The sequence below is a fragment of the Meriones unguiculatus genome, chromosome 1, assembly GCF_030254825.1.
Source record: "Meriones unguiculatus strain TT.TT164.6M chromosome 1, Bangor_MerUng_6.1, whole genome shotgun sequence".
Lineage (NCBI taxonomy): Eukaryota > Metazoa > Chordata > Mammalia > Rodentia > Muridae > Meriones > Meriones unguiculatus.
In genome coordinates, this window is record NC_083349.1 from 142,548,954 (window position 1) to 142,566,278 (window position 17,325).

The 17,325-nt window shown below is 45.5% G+C and overlaps 1 protein-coding gene across 1 annotated transcript in view; it reads left to right on the forward strand.

Moving 5' to 3' along the window:
* Nup210l (nucleoporin 210 like) overlaps window positions 1-17,325 on the forward strand; it is a 94,840-nt gene that overhangs the window by 942 nt on the left and 76,573 nt on the right. The window contains exons 2-8 of the mRNA XM_021646719.2: window positions 549-685; window positions 3,738-3,869; window positions 4,758-4,851; window positions 5,793-5,943; window positions 11,053-11,185; window positions 13,000-13,158; window positions 16,809-16,877. Of these exons, the coding sequence (XP_021502394.1) occupies window positions 549-685; window positions 3,738-3,869; window positions 4,758-4,851; window positions 5,793-5,943; window positions 11,053-11,185; window positions 13,000-13,158; window positions 16,809-16,877 (875 nt within the window). The remainder of the gene's footprint in view (window positions 1-548; window positions 686-3,737; window positions 3,870-4,757; window positions 4,852-5,792; window positions 5,944-11,052; window positions 11,186-12,999; window positions 13,159-16,808; window positions 16,878-17,325) is intronic.

Consider the following 17,325-nt stretch of genomic DNA (forward strand, 5'->3'; position numbering starts at 1 on the left):
CCTTTGCTGTCCTGGACTTGCTTTGTAGAGCAGGCTGGCCTCGAACTCACAGTGATCTGCCTGGGATTACAGGCGTGTGGTTCTGTATTTCTGTTTGGTCTCAGAATGTAGGCAACTTTCCATCTTAGCAGCTCAGCTTCTAGGTTTACAGCTTGTTGCAAACAGCCCCAATGCTGTTATCCCACACTGTGTGTATTTACTTATATTTTTGTTTCTCTGTGCAGCCCTGGCTGTCCTGGAATTTGCTCTGTAGACCAGGCTGGTCCCAAACTCAGAGATCCACTTGCCTCTGCCTCTCCAATGCTGGGATTGAAAGTATGTGCCACCACCACCTGGCATGAATCTTACTTTAAACATTGTGGGAGAAATACAGTAACATTTTAGATCTTTGCACAGAGCTCACTGGGAAAAGGTTCTGCTCAGTCTCCATTTTAGGTCTTGTGTCCTAGCAACATGTAACATAGGAGATTTACAGACACTTCTTCCATGTATTGTCTTGACCCATGTATTATATGTTCTTAACCATTATTTTTTTTTTTGGGGGGCAGGCATTCCACACATCATGATGCAGTTACCATTGAGCCTTTATATGAAAATGGTACCTCTTGTTCCCAAAGAGCTGTTCTTGTCTCTGAATCCACCCAACCTGTACGTCTCAGCAGTATTATTCTTGCTCGAGAAGTGGGTATGTTACAGGATTTGTTCGTTTGGGTTTTGTGGCTATTGTTTCTTGAGGCAGGGTCTTACCATGTAGCTGTGGCTGGCCTGACTTGACTATGGAGACCAGGCTGTCCTGTGCCTTTGGAGTGCTGGGATTAAAAGTGTGTACCATCATGACCACATATTTGTGGTATCCTTCAGGTTGGCTCCTATGGCCTTTGGATGTGCCCTTATTTGTGTGATTTTCTACTGTACTTCCTTGCTTTTTTTCTAAAGGTAAGTCTGGCCTCTGAGTCAGTGTGCACGACCTGAACTTCTGATCCTCTTGCCTCCACCTCTGAAGGGATTACAAATGTGCACTACCATTCTGTGCTTATGCAGTTTTGGGGTTTGAGCCCAGGGCTTCCTCTGTGCTAGTCCAATACCCCACCAACTAAGCTATGGACCCAGCATAGCACTTCCTTTTTTTTTTTTTTTTTTTTTTTTTTTGAGCTCTAGAGTTATATTTAGAAAACAAATGCTGGTGTGCTTGGTGCTAAGGTAGTGGACAGAGCTAAGAGAGAAACAAGCACACACCAGCCTGTGTGTACACATCTCTACATTTACTTCTCTGTGTGTTTATATATATATATCCATATATATTAAAATGCATGTGCACTCATAGTGATGGCTTTAACTCTAATCTGGGCTCATTCTTGATTTTTTTACTTTGTTTGTTTGCAACTTTTGCGCTCCGAAAGACAGACCTGGGCTGGTGAAATGGCTTATGGGTAAAGGTACTTGTCACCAAGCCTGATGACCTAGGTTTGATCTCTGGAACCCATGTAAAGGTGGAAGGAGTGAATTGAGCCACAAAATTGTCTACTGATATCCATATGCCTCGCATGGCATGCATGTACACTCACACCAAGAGAGAGAAAGAAATAATTTTTTAAAATTCTGACCTTCATTATCTATAATGTATTCTCTTGTTTGTGAATATAAGAAGCAGTTTCAGGGGCTGGGGAGGTGGCTCAGAGAGCCAGGATTCAGTGTCTGGTCAAAACCTCTGTAACTCCAGTTCTAGGGAATCTTTTCCCCGTTCTGGCCCCCAAGGGTAGTGTATGCAAATCGTTCACAGACATATATTGTTGTAAAACAGTAAAATCTCCTCATTTGATTTTACCAGTGAAGACTCAGGTGCCAGATATTGGGGTGAATCCTGCTAGCTCAGAGAGGAAGAGAAAGCACCCACCAGACTCAGCCAATGTCCCAAGAGGAAAAAGCCTTTCTACTCAGCTCATGCCCCAGAGGGAAAAAGCCAAAAGCCAAAAGCCCCTTCTTTTACTCCATGCTGTCTTAAACACTCTTCAACTCAAAGTCTGTCCTTCCTATTTAATCCCCATCAGCTGCTTGCTTGCTCTTCCTCTTGACTTAGGGTTAACTTTATATAATCCTGTTTTCAGAAAGCTTTTTTATGTAAAGGTGTGTGCTAGAGCTGAGCCACACCACAACCTTCTGGTTACAATAAACAGAAAATTCTTGGATTGAGCCTCACAGTGGTGCACACTTGTAATCCCAGGACTCGGGAAGATAGAGGCAGGCTAACCTGGTCTAGAAAGTGAGTCCAGGACAGCCAAGGCTACACAAAGAAACCCTGTGTCCAAAAAAAAAAAAAAAAAAAAAAAGAAATAACAAGAAAGAAAGAAAGAAAAAGGAAGTTCTTGGATTAAAGGTGTATTTGAGGGCTAAGCTGCTCCACAACTGGAAACAGGTTTTTACAGTTCACAAACTTGCGGCTCACAATGGGATCAAATATCCTGCAACAGATACACACAAAGATCAAACACCCATGCACATAAAACATTTTCAAAAGTAGTTTCAGGAGCCAGGCAGTGGTGGTGTATACCTTTAATCCCAGGTGAGGACAGCCGAGGCTACACAGAGGAACCCTGTCTTGAATAAAAAACAAAAAAGAAAAAGCCTATTACCCTAATTTTATAAAAGATAAAAGAAAAAAATGCTACTTTAAAAGACAAGGAATAACACAGATCCAGCTCTGGGTTTTGTTTTTGTGACAGGGTCTTGCGATACAGCAGCCCAGACTGGCTGACCGTGAAGCAGTCTTCCCGCCTTGGCCTCTGTGATGCCAGGTGTTTGCCCCTGCAAGCAGCCTTGTTGTTCAGGCATTTTGGATTGGTCAGAAACTTGGCATACAAGAGATGTTATCCTACAATAAAGCTACAGAATCAGGGATGTGGCTAAAACACAGCTCTTAGCAGGCCTCTCATCCAGAACCAACTCCAAAAACTGCTCTCCGGGACTCAGTGGTGCACACCTGTGATCCCAGCACTCAGGAGGGAGATGCAGGCGGATCTCTGAGGCCAGCCTGGTCTACAGAGTGAGTTCCAGGACAGCCAGGGCTACATGGCAAAACCCTGTCTCGAAAAACCCAAAACCAAAACAAAGAAAAACCTACTGCTCTTTGGCCCTGAGAAAAGCGGAGAGCCCTGGCTGCTCCTCCAGAGGACCTGGGTTCAACCCCCAGCACCTGCATGGTGGCTCACAGCCCCCTATAACTCCACATCCAGGGGATCCGATGCTCTCTTCTGGCCTCCTTGGGCACTGCATGAACACGGTGCACAGACATAAATACAGATAAAAGACCACACACATATAAAACACTTTAAAAAAAGTAGTCACTCTTCTGTTCTCTTATCCTCAAGACCTGGCAGCACATTTACCCGTAGAGCCATTTCACAAAACAGAAGCTCCTTTTTGTTTTTCTGAGATATGGTCTCTCTATATAGCTCTGGCTGCCAGACTTTCATCTATGTATTCATTCATTCATTCTTCATTTTTTTTTTTTTGAGACAGGGTTTCTCTGTGTAGCCTTGGCTGTCCTGGATTCATTTGTAGACCAGGTTGGCCTCGAACTCACAGAGATCCTTCTGCCTCTGCCTCTGCCTCCCTGAGTGCTGGGATTACAGGTGTACACTACTGCACCCCACTTGCCAGATTTTTTTATAACCTTCTGAGACTTTTAATAAATCATTTCCCTGTTTTACTTAACTAGGCAGCTTTCTGCTCCATTGTAGTGACGGACCATGAACTACGCTGTGATGTTAAGGTAGATGTGATAGACAGCATTGAAATTGTATCCCGAACCCGGGAGCTGTATGTGGATGATGCCCCGCTGGAACTTATGGTGAGGGCCCTGGATGCAAAAGGTAAGAGACTAGAAATGATCTGAGAAAAAGCATGCCTAGAATAGAGCACTGCTCCTTCACGTTGACCATCCAGAAACAGAAACAGTTCTCTCTTCCTATCACATGGCTGGGGCTCAAACTCAGGCCCTCAAGCATGGCAGGCAGGGTTGACTTATTTGTTTGTTTGTTTGAGGGTCTCACTGTGTAGTTCTGGCTGTCCTGGAACTCACTCTGTAGACCAGGCTGGGCTTGAACTCAGAGATCTGCCTGCCTCTGCCTTCCCAGAGCTGACATTGAAAGGCGTGCGTCACAGCTGCCAAGCTATTAAGTCTTTCTTGAGGATGATTTTATGTAGCTTTAACTCTAAGACCCTAATGCTATAAAGTGACATTAAAACCAGTCGTCACTATTGTGTTTGTAAATTATTCAGTATACAGACTTTGAAATTTTATTTACTGGGTTGTCTATGTGTGCTGTGCTGTGGCACTCATGTGGAGGTCAGAGGACAGCCCTCTGACCTCTGCTACAGGAGGGAGCTCAGGCTGCCAGGCTTCCACAGTGAGCACCTACATTTACTAAACCACCTCAGTAGCCCAAGACTACTGGGTTCGGTTTTAAGACTTGAAAAAGTCTGGGTGTGGTAGCACTTGGGAGGCAGAGACAGGTGGATCTCTGAGTTCGAGGCCAGCATGGTCACAAAAAAAAAAAAAAAAGCCTGGTAGAACAGCATTCACATTGTCTGTGTAAGGATCTTCCTCAAGTGTATGTTTTAGTTGATTAATAAAAGTGCTGTTGTTACAGAAAAATACCTAAAACTATTTTCTAGTTAGTTCCCTTTCTTGTTGGAGACACTTGAATGTTTTGGAAGATGTGATTCTGTCTTGCTGACTTTTAACTTGCTCTCTACAGGAAACACATTTAGTACCCTGGCAGGCATGGTGTTTGAGTGGAGCATTGCACAGGACAAGGAGTCAGCAAGAGAAGAGCTATCAAGCAAGATCAGGTAAGGTAGAAGCCCACAATAGTGTTCCTGTGTGACACTGGACCTCAGCCAGCTGTGTGGACCCTGATAACCCTGCTGTGTGGCCTTTTTTAAATAAGTATATTCACTAGGGCAGATGTCTTCAGTAGAAGACAGGAGATAAATGTGGGACTCTTCATGAGAGTTAGGATGAGCAGTTGTTGGGGAATCTCTGAGGTCAGGCTGTCTGCTCAGGCTGAATTAGAGTGTTAGACTAAAGGAAAGCACCTTTAGTCCCAGCATTTGGGAGGCAGAAGCAAGCTGATCTCTAAGGTCAAAGCTAAGTCAGTTTGTGTGTGTATGTGTGAGTACAGCCGTGTGTGTGTGTGTGTGTGTGTGTGTGTGTGTGTGTGTGTGTGTGGCTTCAAACTCACAGAGATCTGCCTGTCTCTGCCTCCAAGTTCTGGGATCAAAGACATGCACTACCACACCAACTTGGTTTATTTAGTCAGTTCCAGACCAGCCAGGGCTACACAGTGGGGTCGTCTTAAAATATTAAAATAAAATAAAATCAACAACAAAAAGGATTCTGTTTTCAGTACCAAAGAACAGATAACAGACAGCCCAAACTGTAGTTCCATAGCAGTCTTAGCCATGGGCTAGTTCTTCTGGAAATCAGAAATTAAAAAACTTAATTCGTGGCTGGGCATGGTGGTGCATGCCTTTGATCCCAGCACTCTGGGAGGCAGAGGCAGGAAGATCTCTGAGTTCCAGGCCAGCCTGCTCTACAAAGTGAGTCCAGGACAGCCAGGGCTACACAGAGAAACCCTGGGGTGGGGGAGCTGAGTGAGGGAAAGGGACAGTTTTAGGCTCACAGGCAAGCAAAGGTATTTCAGAGCTGTCTACACAGACAGGCTTCATAGAGACCAAAGTTTAGAAGACCATTAGCCCTATTAGACACAAATCTGACTTTGTATCTCCAGGATTCTGAAATTCTCGGAAGCAGAATATTCTCCCCCTGACTACATAGCTGAGATGGAAAGAGACGAGAGACAAGGAGATGTGATTCTGGTATCTGGGATGAGAACTGGAGCTGCTGTGGTAAAAGTCCGCATTTATGAGCCCTTCTACAAGGTGAGCAGCCTGTGCTAGAAATAGCCATCTGAAGTCTCGTCCTGGGGAATATAGTAGAACCCTGCCTGCTATTATTTGAGCCAACAGGCAATCGTTTGCTTGAAAAAGTTATTTTGCTGCGTGGTGGTGGCAGCGCTCACCTTTGAGCCCAGCACTCAGGAGGCAGAGGCAGGCGGATTGCTGTGAGTTGGAGGCCAGCCTGTTCTACAGTGTGAGTTGCAGGACAGCCAGAGCTATACAGAGAAACTCTTTCTCAAACCCCTCACCACAGAAATTAATAAATACCACCACCACCACCACCAAAACAAAATGAAAAGATAAAGAAAAAGCCGTTCAAGAATGTGGTGGTGTCTCAGGCACTTAATCCCAGCACTCAGGAGGGTTATCTGTGCCACCAGGGCTGAAGAGTGAGGTAACGCTGAGGAGCAAACCCAGGCCTTCCAAAGGGCAGGCCAGTGCTTCACCACTGAGCTATCCCCATCTGCTGACTTTAAAAAAAAAAAATCTAACTGCATTTTGTAAGTTTTGGGGGCTTTTTGGAGACCGGTCTCTCTCTATTGTCCTGGAGCTCACTATGACAACAGACTGGCCTCAAAACTCAGAGTTTCTCCAACATTTGCCTCCTGAGTGCTAGGATTAAAGAAATGCGCTACCAAGCCCACTCAAGGCTTAGCTTACTTCAAACTTAAAATTTTATTTTAGGTGTGTGAGTGTTTGGCTGTCCATGTGTCTCCCACCACGTGTGTGCCTGCTGCTCTTGCAAGCTGGAAGATGCTCCTGGATGCCCAGGAACTCCTGGGAATTGAACCCAGGTCCTCTGCAGAAGCTACCAGTACTCTTAACCACTTGTCTTAGTGTTCTATTGCTTCGACAAACACCATGATCAAAAAGCAGGTTGGGGAGGGAAGGGTTTATTTGGCTTACACTTCCAGATCATAGTCCATCACTGGAGGAAGTAGGACAGGAACTCAAGCACGGCTAGAACCTGGAGGCAGAAGCTATACAGAGGCCATGGAGGGTGCTGCTGACTGGCTTGCTTCCCCTAGAATGCTCAGCCTGCCTTCTTATAGAACCCAGCACCATCCGTCCAGGGATGGCACCGCCCACAATGGGCTGGGCCCTCCCCCAGTGCTCACTAATTGAGAAAAGCTTCACAGCTGGATCTCATGGAGGCATTTCCTCAGCTGAGGCTCCTTCCTCTTTGATGATCCTAGCTTGTGTCAAGTTAACCCCCAAACCAGCCAGTGCAGCACTGAACACCAATCCAAACCCCTTTTATTTCTCAGTAGAGGAAACATTTATTTTGGTCACCGTTAAATTGGTTTCAGTCTCCAGTCAGCTTGCTTCATTTCTGTAGCCTGTGATGAGGGAAAATGGGAGCAGGAGAGTGTGTTAAAGGAGAAGGCTGCTTACTTATGACAACCGGGAGTGAGAGGGAGACAGTAAGAGAGTGCCCCACCTTATTTTGTGACAGGTCTGTCATTGAGCCCAGGCCTCTCCTGTCCAGTGTACAGGCTAGCTTGTGAGCTCCTGGGATCCTCCAGTCTTCACCTCTCCGGCACTGGGATTACGGAAGTGTGCGGCTGTACCCAGCTTTTATGTAGATGCTGGGGGTCAAATTTAGGTCCTCATGCAAATGCAGCAGCACTTTACTGACTGAGCTATCTCCCCCACATTTTAAACTTGGGTCCATCTTAGAAATCCAGATGGTCAGCCAGCAGGGTGAGGTGGCGCAATGCTGTAATCCCAGCACTCAGAAGGCTGAGGCAGGAGGATCTCTGAGTTTGAGGCGAGCCTGGTCTACACAGATAAACCCTGTCTTGAAAACAAAAACAACAACAGAAATGTAGCTGGTCGACTGCATATCGAGTCTGAACTCTGGGCCTACATAGCGAGAGCCCACGGAAAACAAGAACCGCAGAAGAAGTGTAGATGCTCTGTCTCCCCTAAACTGCGGTTCGCAACTTTTTTTTAAGGTCAAGTGGAAATGCCAGACCTGTGAGAAGGACTTGGAACATGGGGTTGTTAGTATTTTGGAACACAACCTGCTCCTGTGTTACCCAGCAACCTATGATGTCATCATGTGTCTCCAGTCAGGTGGCCACACCTGGAAGGCGTGGTTACCTTGCCCCTTAAAGGGACAACCCCGACACGTGGTCTCTCTCTTACTTTCTCTTACTTCTCTCTCTTACCCTCTTACTCTTTCTCTCTCTCTGTGTGTCTCTCTCTGTCTTGGGGTGCCCCATCCCCTTCCCTTTTCTCTCTCTCTCTCCATGTCCTGCCCCCCCTTCCCTCCTAATCTCTCGAAGAGAATATCGGTTGACTCCTGCTTCTTCTTAATTTTTAACAAGGGTGCTGCATCTTTCAAGAACAGTCTTTGCCTTTCTCACCTGCCTTTGATTTGCCAGCCCTTATGAGTGACTTGCCTTTAACTTCTTTTTCTTCAAACTTATGTTTTAAACATTTTTAAATGTATCGTTCACTTACTAGTGGCCTCGGGCCGTGACGTGCTTGCGAAGCTCAGAGGACAGCGGGGTGGAGTCGCTCCCCCTGTTCACATGTATGTGGGTTGGAGCGGTCCCCAGGCTGGCTTGACAGGAGCCTTTAACTCACTGGGCCATCTCACAGCTTTACCATACCTCTTTTGTATCCGTAGTTTTGTTGTGATGTACTTGTATTTAATCAAAGATTTGTTTATCCTCCTTTTTTTTTTTTTTTTCCTGGTTTTTTGAGACAGGGTTTCTCTGTGTAGTGGCTGTCCTGGACTTGCTTTGTAGACCAGGTTGGCCTCAAACTCCCAGAGGTCAGCCTACCTCTGCCTCCCCAAGTACTGGCATTAGAGGTGTGTGCCACTGCACCTGGCTCTACTTTCTTTCTTTCTTTCTTTCTTTCTTTCTTTCTTTCTTTCTTTCTTTCTTTCCTTTCTTTCTTTCTTTCTTTCTTTCTTCTTTTTTTTTTTTTTTTTTCTTTTGAGACAAGTTTTATCTGTGTAGTCCTGGCTGTCCTGGAACTTGCTCTGTATAGATCCGGCTGGCCGCTGCCTCTGGAGTGCTGGGATTAAAGGCATGCACCACTACCACCCAGCTTCTCCACCTTAATTTTTGAGATAGGGTCTTTCTCACTGAGCCTAGAGCTCAGTGGGTTGGCTAGGTTGGCTGGCCAGCGAGGCCCAGAAATTCTCCTGTGTCTAATTCCCTAGCTTTGCATTCCACCATGCCCAGCTGTTTTACTTGGGTCCTGGGGATTGAATTTAGATCCTCATTTTGTACAGCAAGCGCTTAACAACTGAACCACCTCCAGCCCTTATTTTTACATTTGTTTTGTTTTGGTTTTTGAGACAGGGTTCCTCTTTGAAGCCCTGGCTGTCCTGGACTCACTTTGTAAACCAGCCTGACCTATCACTCAGAGGTCTGCCTGCCTCTGCCTCTCAAGTCCTGGGAATCCTGGGGTTAAAGGCATGTGCCACCACCACCCAACTTTGAGAAAGGATCTGGTTTTGTAGTGTAGGCTAGCCTGGAATTCACTTTGTAGCCTAGGATGACCTCCTGCTTACAGGGACCCTCCCACCACAACCCCCTCAGTGCTGAGATGACATGCATGTATCTAGATCCTCAACTCTGCATTTATTTCTTTATTTTAGTGGGAGTTTTCTGTTGATATGTGTGCACATGTGTTTGTGGAGAGCAGAGGTCAACCTTGGCTGCGCTCCAGGAGCTGCCCACTTTACTTTTTGAGGCTCACTGAATGAGCCTCAAACTGATCACTCACAGCTGATCCTCCAGGTTGTCCCTGGAGGATCCACCTGTCAAGCTCACCACCTCATGCTTGTCTTGCAAGGAGTGAAGTGATGGGACCATCATCTCCCCAGCTCGGGGTCTCTTTTGTTCTTAAAGCTGGGTTCCTCTTTGTAGCCCAAGCTGGCCTCAAACTTCTGATCCTCCTGCCTCAGCCTCTTAAATTGTGGGATTATAGACTTGTAACACTTTACCCAGCTTCCTGTTGTAGTGTACTTACAGATTTTAGCTAACAAATACAGTTAGGAACAACAATCGACTTTGAGAAGCATTTAACTTACATGACCAAAGAACAACTGTGCAGGCTCCCTAGCGATGCCCTTAACCTGATTATGGAGAGATGGCTCAGCAGTTAAAAGCACTCGCTGCTCCTCCAAAGGATTCAGGTTCAATTCCTAGCACCCACATGCAGTTCACAGTCTCACTCTCAGGAGATCCAACGCCTTCTTCTCGCCTCCAAAGACACCAGGCACATACATGGCTCACTGACACACACATTAAAAAAAACTAAAATAAATCTTAAACATTTTAAGAAAGAAAGGGAGGAAGGGAGGGGGAGAGGAGGAAGGAAGGAAGACAAGAATGAAAGGAAGGAAGAAAAAGAAAAGAACATAATTGAGTCTTGCTTTCGCACCTGCTACCTGTTTGCGCTAACCTGCACAACAGGGCCTGTCAGTTGAAGAGAGAGGGAGAAAAGGAAAGCAACGGAGAGACAGAGACATGGGCAGAGCTGGAGCTGGAGACAGAGAGGGGCAGCCGGAGAGCCTTTGATTAACATCTCAGATGCTTCCGTGACCACCTCCAGGTTAACCTGAAATGATTTGTGAATATTAGGAAATCATTTTTTAAACTTATGAAAAGTGGGCTGGTGAGATTTCTCCGTGGGAAAGAGCGTTTGCGACCCCAGCCTGACGGCCTGTGCTTGAGCCCCGGAAGCCACGTAGTGGGAGGAGAGAACTGACGTCTGCACATTGTCCTCTGACCTCCCCTCATGCCCTGTGACAGTCACGTCCCCACACAATGCAAAACAAATAAATGTGAGAACTATTTTTTTAGCTTATTAAAAGTAAGCTTGCCTGCCGGTGGTGGCGCACACCTTTGATCCCAGCACTCAGGGAGGCAGAGGCTGAGGGACCTCTGTGAGTTCGAGGCCAGCCTGGACTACAGAACAGAACAGCCAAGGCTACTACAGTTCCAGAACAGCCAAGGCTACACAGAGAAACCCCGTCCCAAAAAGTAAAAGCAAAAACGAACAACAAAAAGTAAGCTTTGAACAAGGCAGGAGGTTTTTGCTTAATTTCTTTTCGTCTTTTAGAAGGTGGCGGCAGCGTTGATCCGGCTGCTTGTTCTGGAGAACATATTTCTCATACCATCCCACGATACATATCTCTTAGTGGGAGCCTACATTAAATACCGAGTTGCAAAAATGATTCAAGGGAGAATGACAGGTAAGATGGCCTAGCTTTTCCCGTGGCCCACCCCTTAAAGCCTTTGCCTGTGCTGCGCCCACCACAGGCAAAACCACTTGTTTATCTTTCTAAGTACCCAGAGTTTGCAATTTTTGAAGAGCTTATTGATTTTATTTCACTTGGCTAATGATGCTTATGGTCCGGAGACACTGGCATTCTTGCCTTCACTGTTAAGATACCAGCCCAGAATTATCAGCTGATGGGGCGAGTGGAGAGTTTCTCAGAGGGTCTGGGATGACCTTTGTGGTGCTCTCAACAAGAGTTGTTTCTCAGGCTGGAGAGATGGCTCAGAGGTTAAGAGCACTGACTGTTGTTCTTCCTAAAGGTCCTGAGTTCAATTCCCAGCAACCACATGATGGCCCATAACCATCCATAATGAGATCTGGTGCCCTCTACTGGTCTGCTAGCACACATGCAGGCAGAATACTGTATACGTAATAAATACATAAATCTTTAAAAAAAAAAAAAAAGAGTTGTTTCTCCATAAGCCCATTAGCTAAGCTTACTAGCCTATGGGCTACACAAGCCCACCAACAAATTATATGAACTCCATTCGCTTAGTCCTTCCCATACTTACTTAGTGCTCATGCACCCAGCTCACTAGGTTATTTTAGTCTTAACTGTGTTTACATGTGTGTGCTTGTGTGTACGTGTGAGTGCAGTTGCCCACAGAGTCCTGGAGAGGGTGGTAGACCCTTGGGAGCTGGATTAACAGGTGGTTGTGAGTCATCTGATGTGGGCGCTGGGCACGGAACTCCGGTCCTCTGGAAGAGCAGTGCACACCTTGACCACTGAGCCCTATCTTTAGCCCCACCATTGCCTTTATTTGTTTCTTTCTTTCTTTATTCATGTGTGTGTTTCCCCCCTTAGGTCGCGTCTGTTTATAGCCCTGGCTGTCCTGGAAGCATGTGTAGACCAGGCTAACCTTGAATTCACAGAGCTCCACCTGCCTCTGCCTCCAGACTGCTTTGACAATGAAAGGCATGCACCACCGTGCCTGGCTGTTGCCATCATTTGAGACAGTATCTCAGATAAACTCAGGCTGACCTTAAAGTCCCCAGATAACTAGGCTGGCCTCAAACTCCTGATCTTCCTGCCTCTGCTGGGATCACGGGGTGCAGCAGCACACTCAGCAGCTCACTGGTTTTCAGGTGTCTAAGTCAATGCTTGGGTCATGACATCCCTCTTCTCCAGTGACTACAGAGTCACCATTGGGAAAAGGCATTAGAAACAGCTCTTACCATTGATTTCAGGTCCAATGTGTTGTTTTAAAGAAAGAAAGCCCCAATCGCTCAATTTTACCAATAAAGACTCAGGAGCCAGATGCTGGGGTGAAAACCTGCTAGCTCAGAGAGGCAGAGAAAGCACCCTACTACTCAGCTCACATCTCAGAAGGGAAAAACCAAATGCAAAAAACCCCCTTCTTCTCCACACTGTCTTATATACTCTTCTCTCAAAGTCCTTCCTTTCTACTTAGTCCCTCAATCCTCTTGACCTAGGGTTAACTATTAAATCCTGTGTACAGAAAGCTCTTGGATTAAAGGTGTGTGCTAGGGCCGAGTCACACCATTATCACCTGTTTACAAGAAATAGAAAGTTCTTGTATGAAATGTGTGTGTTAGGGCTGAGCCACATCAAACAAGAAACAGGTTTTTCCCGGTCACAGTCTCAGGTTCACCATGAGATCCATTATCCTGCGACAGCCACGCCCTGTCTTCTCACACAGTGCTGGACCAGCGCTCTGGCTGCAGTGGTTGCTGCTCTAACCTGGGTCTGCCTTTCGTGTCTTACAGAGGTGAATTTTCCCCTGGAACATTACACGTTAGAACTGCAAGACCACAGAGTTACAGATAAAGGGCATCCTTCTGGAAAGGTGGCTCTACTGGATGAGAAAACGGCCATGGTGACTGCTCTCCAGCTGGGCCAAACTAACCTTGTCTTTGTCCACAAAAGTATCCTTTTGTTCAAGTTTTAGTGGCCAGTCTAATTGTTCTGAGCACACTAGGCATGGTTATTAATCACCTTACTAAGAGTGATTGATGTGTAGGGGGGGTTTCCACTGGAGAGACAGCTCAGAAGTTAACAGTACTTGCTGCTCTTCATGAGGACCTGAGTTCAGCACACAGGCTCACACACACAATCTTCTTTTGGAGACATGGCTTCACTATGTAACCCTCTTGCAATTCTCTTATCACCCTTTTGGATACTAGGATTACATTTGGCAGCACACTCAGCCTTTCGTCATTTTAAGGTGTCTAGGATGTCATAACTATGGAAGAAATTTAAGTCATTGAATGCTTGTCTACTGAGCACCATCAGTGGGTCCCTGATTCCCTAGCAGAATTCTATGATAATGGTTTTTTTGTATGCCAAGTTCTGTTTCTGTTTGTTTGTTTGTTTTGGGTTTTTCGGATTTTCAAAGCAGGGTTTCTCTATGCAGCCTTGGCTCTCCTGGACTCACTTTGTAGACCAGGCTGTCCTCAGACTCACGGTGATCCACCTGCCACTTCCTCCCCAAGTGCTGGGATTACAGCAGTGTGCCACTGTGACTGGGGTATGCCAAGTTTCTTTTTTCTTTTTCCTGTTTTGAATTTTATTACGTATAATTAAAGATGGTTGTGAGTCACCATGCTGGGAATTGAACTCAGAACCTCTGGAAGAGCAGCCAGTCTTTTAACCTCTGAGCCACCTCTCCAGCCCTGCCAAGTTTCTAACTAGTCAAAAAAGGCTTGAAAGGCTGAGCTGGTTGTGGTGCCAGTCACCTAGCATCATGGAGGCCAAGTCAGAAAGACTGCTGTTCCATCAGCCATTCTGGACTGTTATATGGCAAGACTGTCATGGAAAACAAAACAAAGGGATGGCTCAGCGGTTAAAAGCACTGTCTGTTCTTCCAGAGGTCCTGAGTTCAATTCTCAGCAACCACAAGGTAGCTCACAACCGTTTATAATGGGATCTGATGCCCTCTTCTGGTGTGCAGGTGTACATGCAGATAGAGCACTCAGATACATAAAATAAATCTTAAAAAAAAAAAAAAAAAAAGCACTGGCTGCTCTTGCAGAGGACCAAGGTTCGATTCTTGTATCTACATGGTAGCTATAACTCCAGGTTTGAGTGATCTGATGATCTCGTCTGGCCTCCTCAGGCACTGTGCACAGGCATGGTGCACAGACATACTATACATGCAGGCACCCATGCAATAAAGTAAAAATAATTTTAAAATAAAAGAAAACTAAAAGCCTGTAATAGTAGCCAGTAGCATTGTCAGTAAAAACAGCTCAGTTTTGAAATGCAAGAAAGAGAAGCAGAGAAGAAGCCGTAAACAACGTGAAGAGAACTATTTTTTGAGCCAGGTCTGGTGTAGCCCAGGCTGGCCTCAAACTCATGGTGTAGCAGATGATAGCCAGGTGCTGTGGTTGCAGGTGGGTACCACAGTTTTGGTTTATGGTGTCAGGAACAGATCCCAGGGTTTCATCTTGCTGGGCAAGCCTTCTAGCAGCTGATCTGCATCGCCAGCCCAAGAGAAGCTAAGAGAAAATTGCGAATGGCTGTAAGTTAAAGGAAGCTGAGCTGAAGCGGAGCAGGGCAGCAACTTCGCTGCTAGGGAATGAACCGGAGAGGAGCAGCGGAGCGTGGGTTAGGAGGCTGTGCACGCTCTTCTGGTAGCAGCGACAACTTTGTGTAGAAGCCAGTCTGGTATGTCTTTACCTGTAAGACAAAGGGAATGTCACACTTCTGAACTTCCCTCTACTGCTTTTATTTTATGGCTGTTATATTCAAGCATATATCAAGGCCAGCTCAGGCTGGACGGTTCTCTAGTCAGTGTTTGGATTTGCTATAGCGAAGAGGTACAAATTATTGCCAGTTAGTGCACAGGTCACACACACACTTACGCATGCATACGTAATATGCGTATTTGCATACATGCATCATTTGGGTGAATGAGCAATTTCCTTTTTGAATTTTGTTTGCTTAATTGGTAGTTTTGTTTTTTTGAACAACAAAACCTGCTGCATAGCCTGGAGTGGCCTAGAACTCACTGAGTAGCCCAGGCAGGCTAGCCAAGTACTTAAGATACACCTACCTCCACCTCCTGAATGCTAGAATTACAGGCCTATGCCACTAGCCTACTTAAATATATACCTAAAAGACAGACTACTTTTGCTCCTCAGTGCTGAGGACCGAACACATTCTAAAACTGATCTGCATTAATCCCTTGTAGCTTTTACATATCATTATTTTAATATATTCTATTTATTTATTTATTTATTCGTTAATTTTTTTTTTTTACTAGGCCTGCTATTACTAGGCTTCCCTCAAACTTGTGCTGTGGACCTTGAACTCTCTCCTGTACTGAACACTGTGCCTTGTTCAGTAATGGGCATGGGACCAGGCAGAGCACACGCTGGGCAAGTTCTCTATCAACAGAGTTTTGAGAGGAATTGTACTCCTGATTAGATCATGGATGGCCTGATAATGGGACAAATCTGTGTTTCTTTCAGGAACTAATCATTTTTAGCTACTGCATATCTAAGTATTTAAAAATTTTAGCTGTATTTGTTTTATTATATGTATGAACGCTTTGCTATATCTATGTAAGTGTACCAAGTATGTGCCTGATGCCTGAGGAGGCCAGAAAGGGCATTGAATCCCTTGGAACTGGAGTTGTGGTGGTTATGATCACCATGTGGGTGCTGGGAACCAAACCTGGGTCACATGCAGGAGCAACAAGTGCTCCAGACCACAGAGCCACCACTGTGGCTCCTACAAGCATTTCAATGGCAAAGAAAAAGCAGCTGGTACTGTTTGCTGCAATTTATAGCAATTGTCAAGCTACACGGCTCCAGGCATGGTGCTGGGTGGCAAGGACTGCCCTGCTTCCCAAGCCTCCCAGCATTCCTGCTTCCAGGCAAATGTCCTTGTCTTCCTCCTGAATCCCATGTTTTCCTGCATTCCATGTCGAGCTCCTCGCTAAGGCTTTATCTGAAAAAATGGTTCTGCTGCTATATTAATTTTAAAACCACAGAACATGATTTTCTTTCCACTTCATTCTTCTCAAATTTGAAACTCTGTGCATGTGGATGTTTTATCTGCATGTGTGTGTGTTCCATGGTGTCCACTGCCTGAAGAGGCCAGAAGAGGGTGTCTGATTTTCTGGTTCTGGAGTTACAGATAGTTGTGAGCCATGTGGGTGCTGAGAACTGAACCCAGGTCCTCCGCAAGGGCAGCCAATGCTCTTAGGGCTGAACACCTCTCCAGCCTCACATTTTTATTACATTTGTTTATGTGAATATGTGTATGTGTGTATGGAGTTCAGCTGAAAACTTGTGGAAGTCAGCTTTCTCTTTCTAACTAGTGAGCCTGGGGATCAAACTTAGCTCTTCAGTCTTGCCAGTACTCACGTTACTGACTGAGCCATCTTGTTGGGCCTGCCTTAAGCTTTTCTGAGAAGTGTTAATATTTAAATTTTAACTTTCTAAAGAAAATAAAAGATGGGCTTTTTTGTCTGTGGTTTTGTTTGCACATTTATTTATTTTCTTCAGAGGCTCATCTTTCTTACTGTACCCAATGCTGGCTCAGATAATTTCCTTAAGCAAAAATTAAGATGTCCATATGCGCTTTGTGTCTGGACTCCCAAACTCTACCATATGTGTTGTAGAGCCTGGATTTTTAGGTAATTTTAGATAATGGCTTTCAGAAAGCTGAATAATTTAAATGAATCCATTAAATGAAGTCACTAAAATGAATGTGTAAAACATAAAAGGGCTGCAAAGTTTCACCCTTCATTTTGAGACTTTGAATTCAACCTGACTTTGACGTCCTTCCTATTTTCCTCTTTCTCTCCCTCCCTTCTGAGATCTGCCCGCCTCTGTCTTCTGAGTGCTGGATCAAAGGTGAGCAGCACCATGTCTAGCTTTGATGGGTCTGTTTTGTGACAAGACACCATAACTACAAAAGGAAGGTTTATTTGGGGCTTGCATTTCCAGAGGGACAGAGAGCCACCATTGTCACACCAGGGAGCATGGCAGCTGGCAGGCGTGTGCTGCAGCAGCAGCTGAGCAATCAAGAGTGAGCACTCAGGAAGGTGGGAGGCCCCTGAAGCCTGCCTCAGTGACACACTT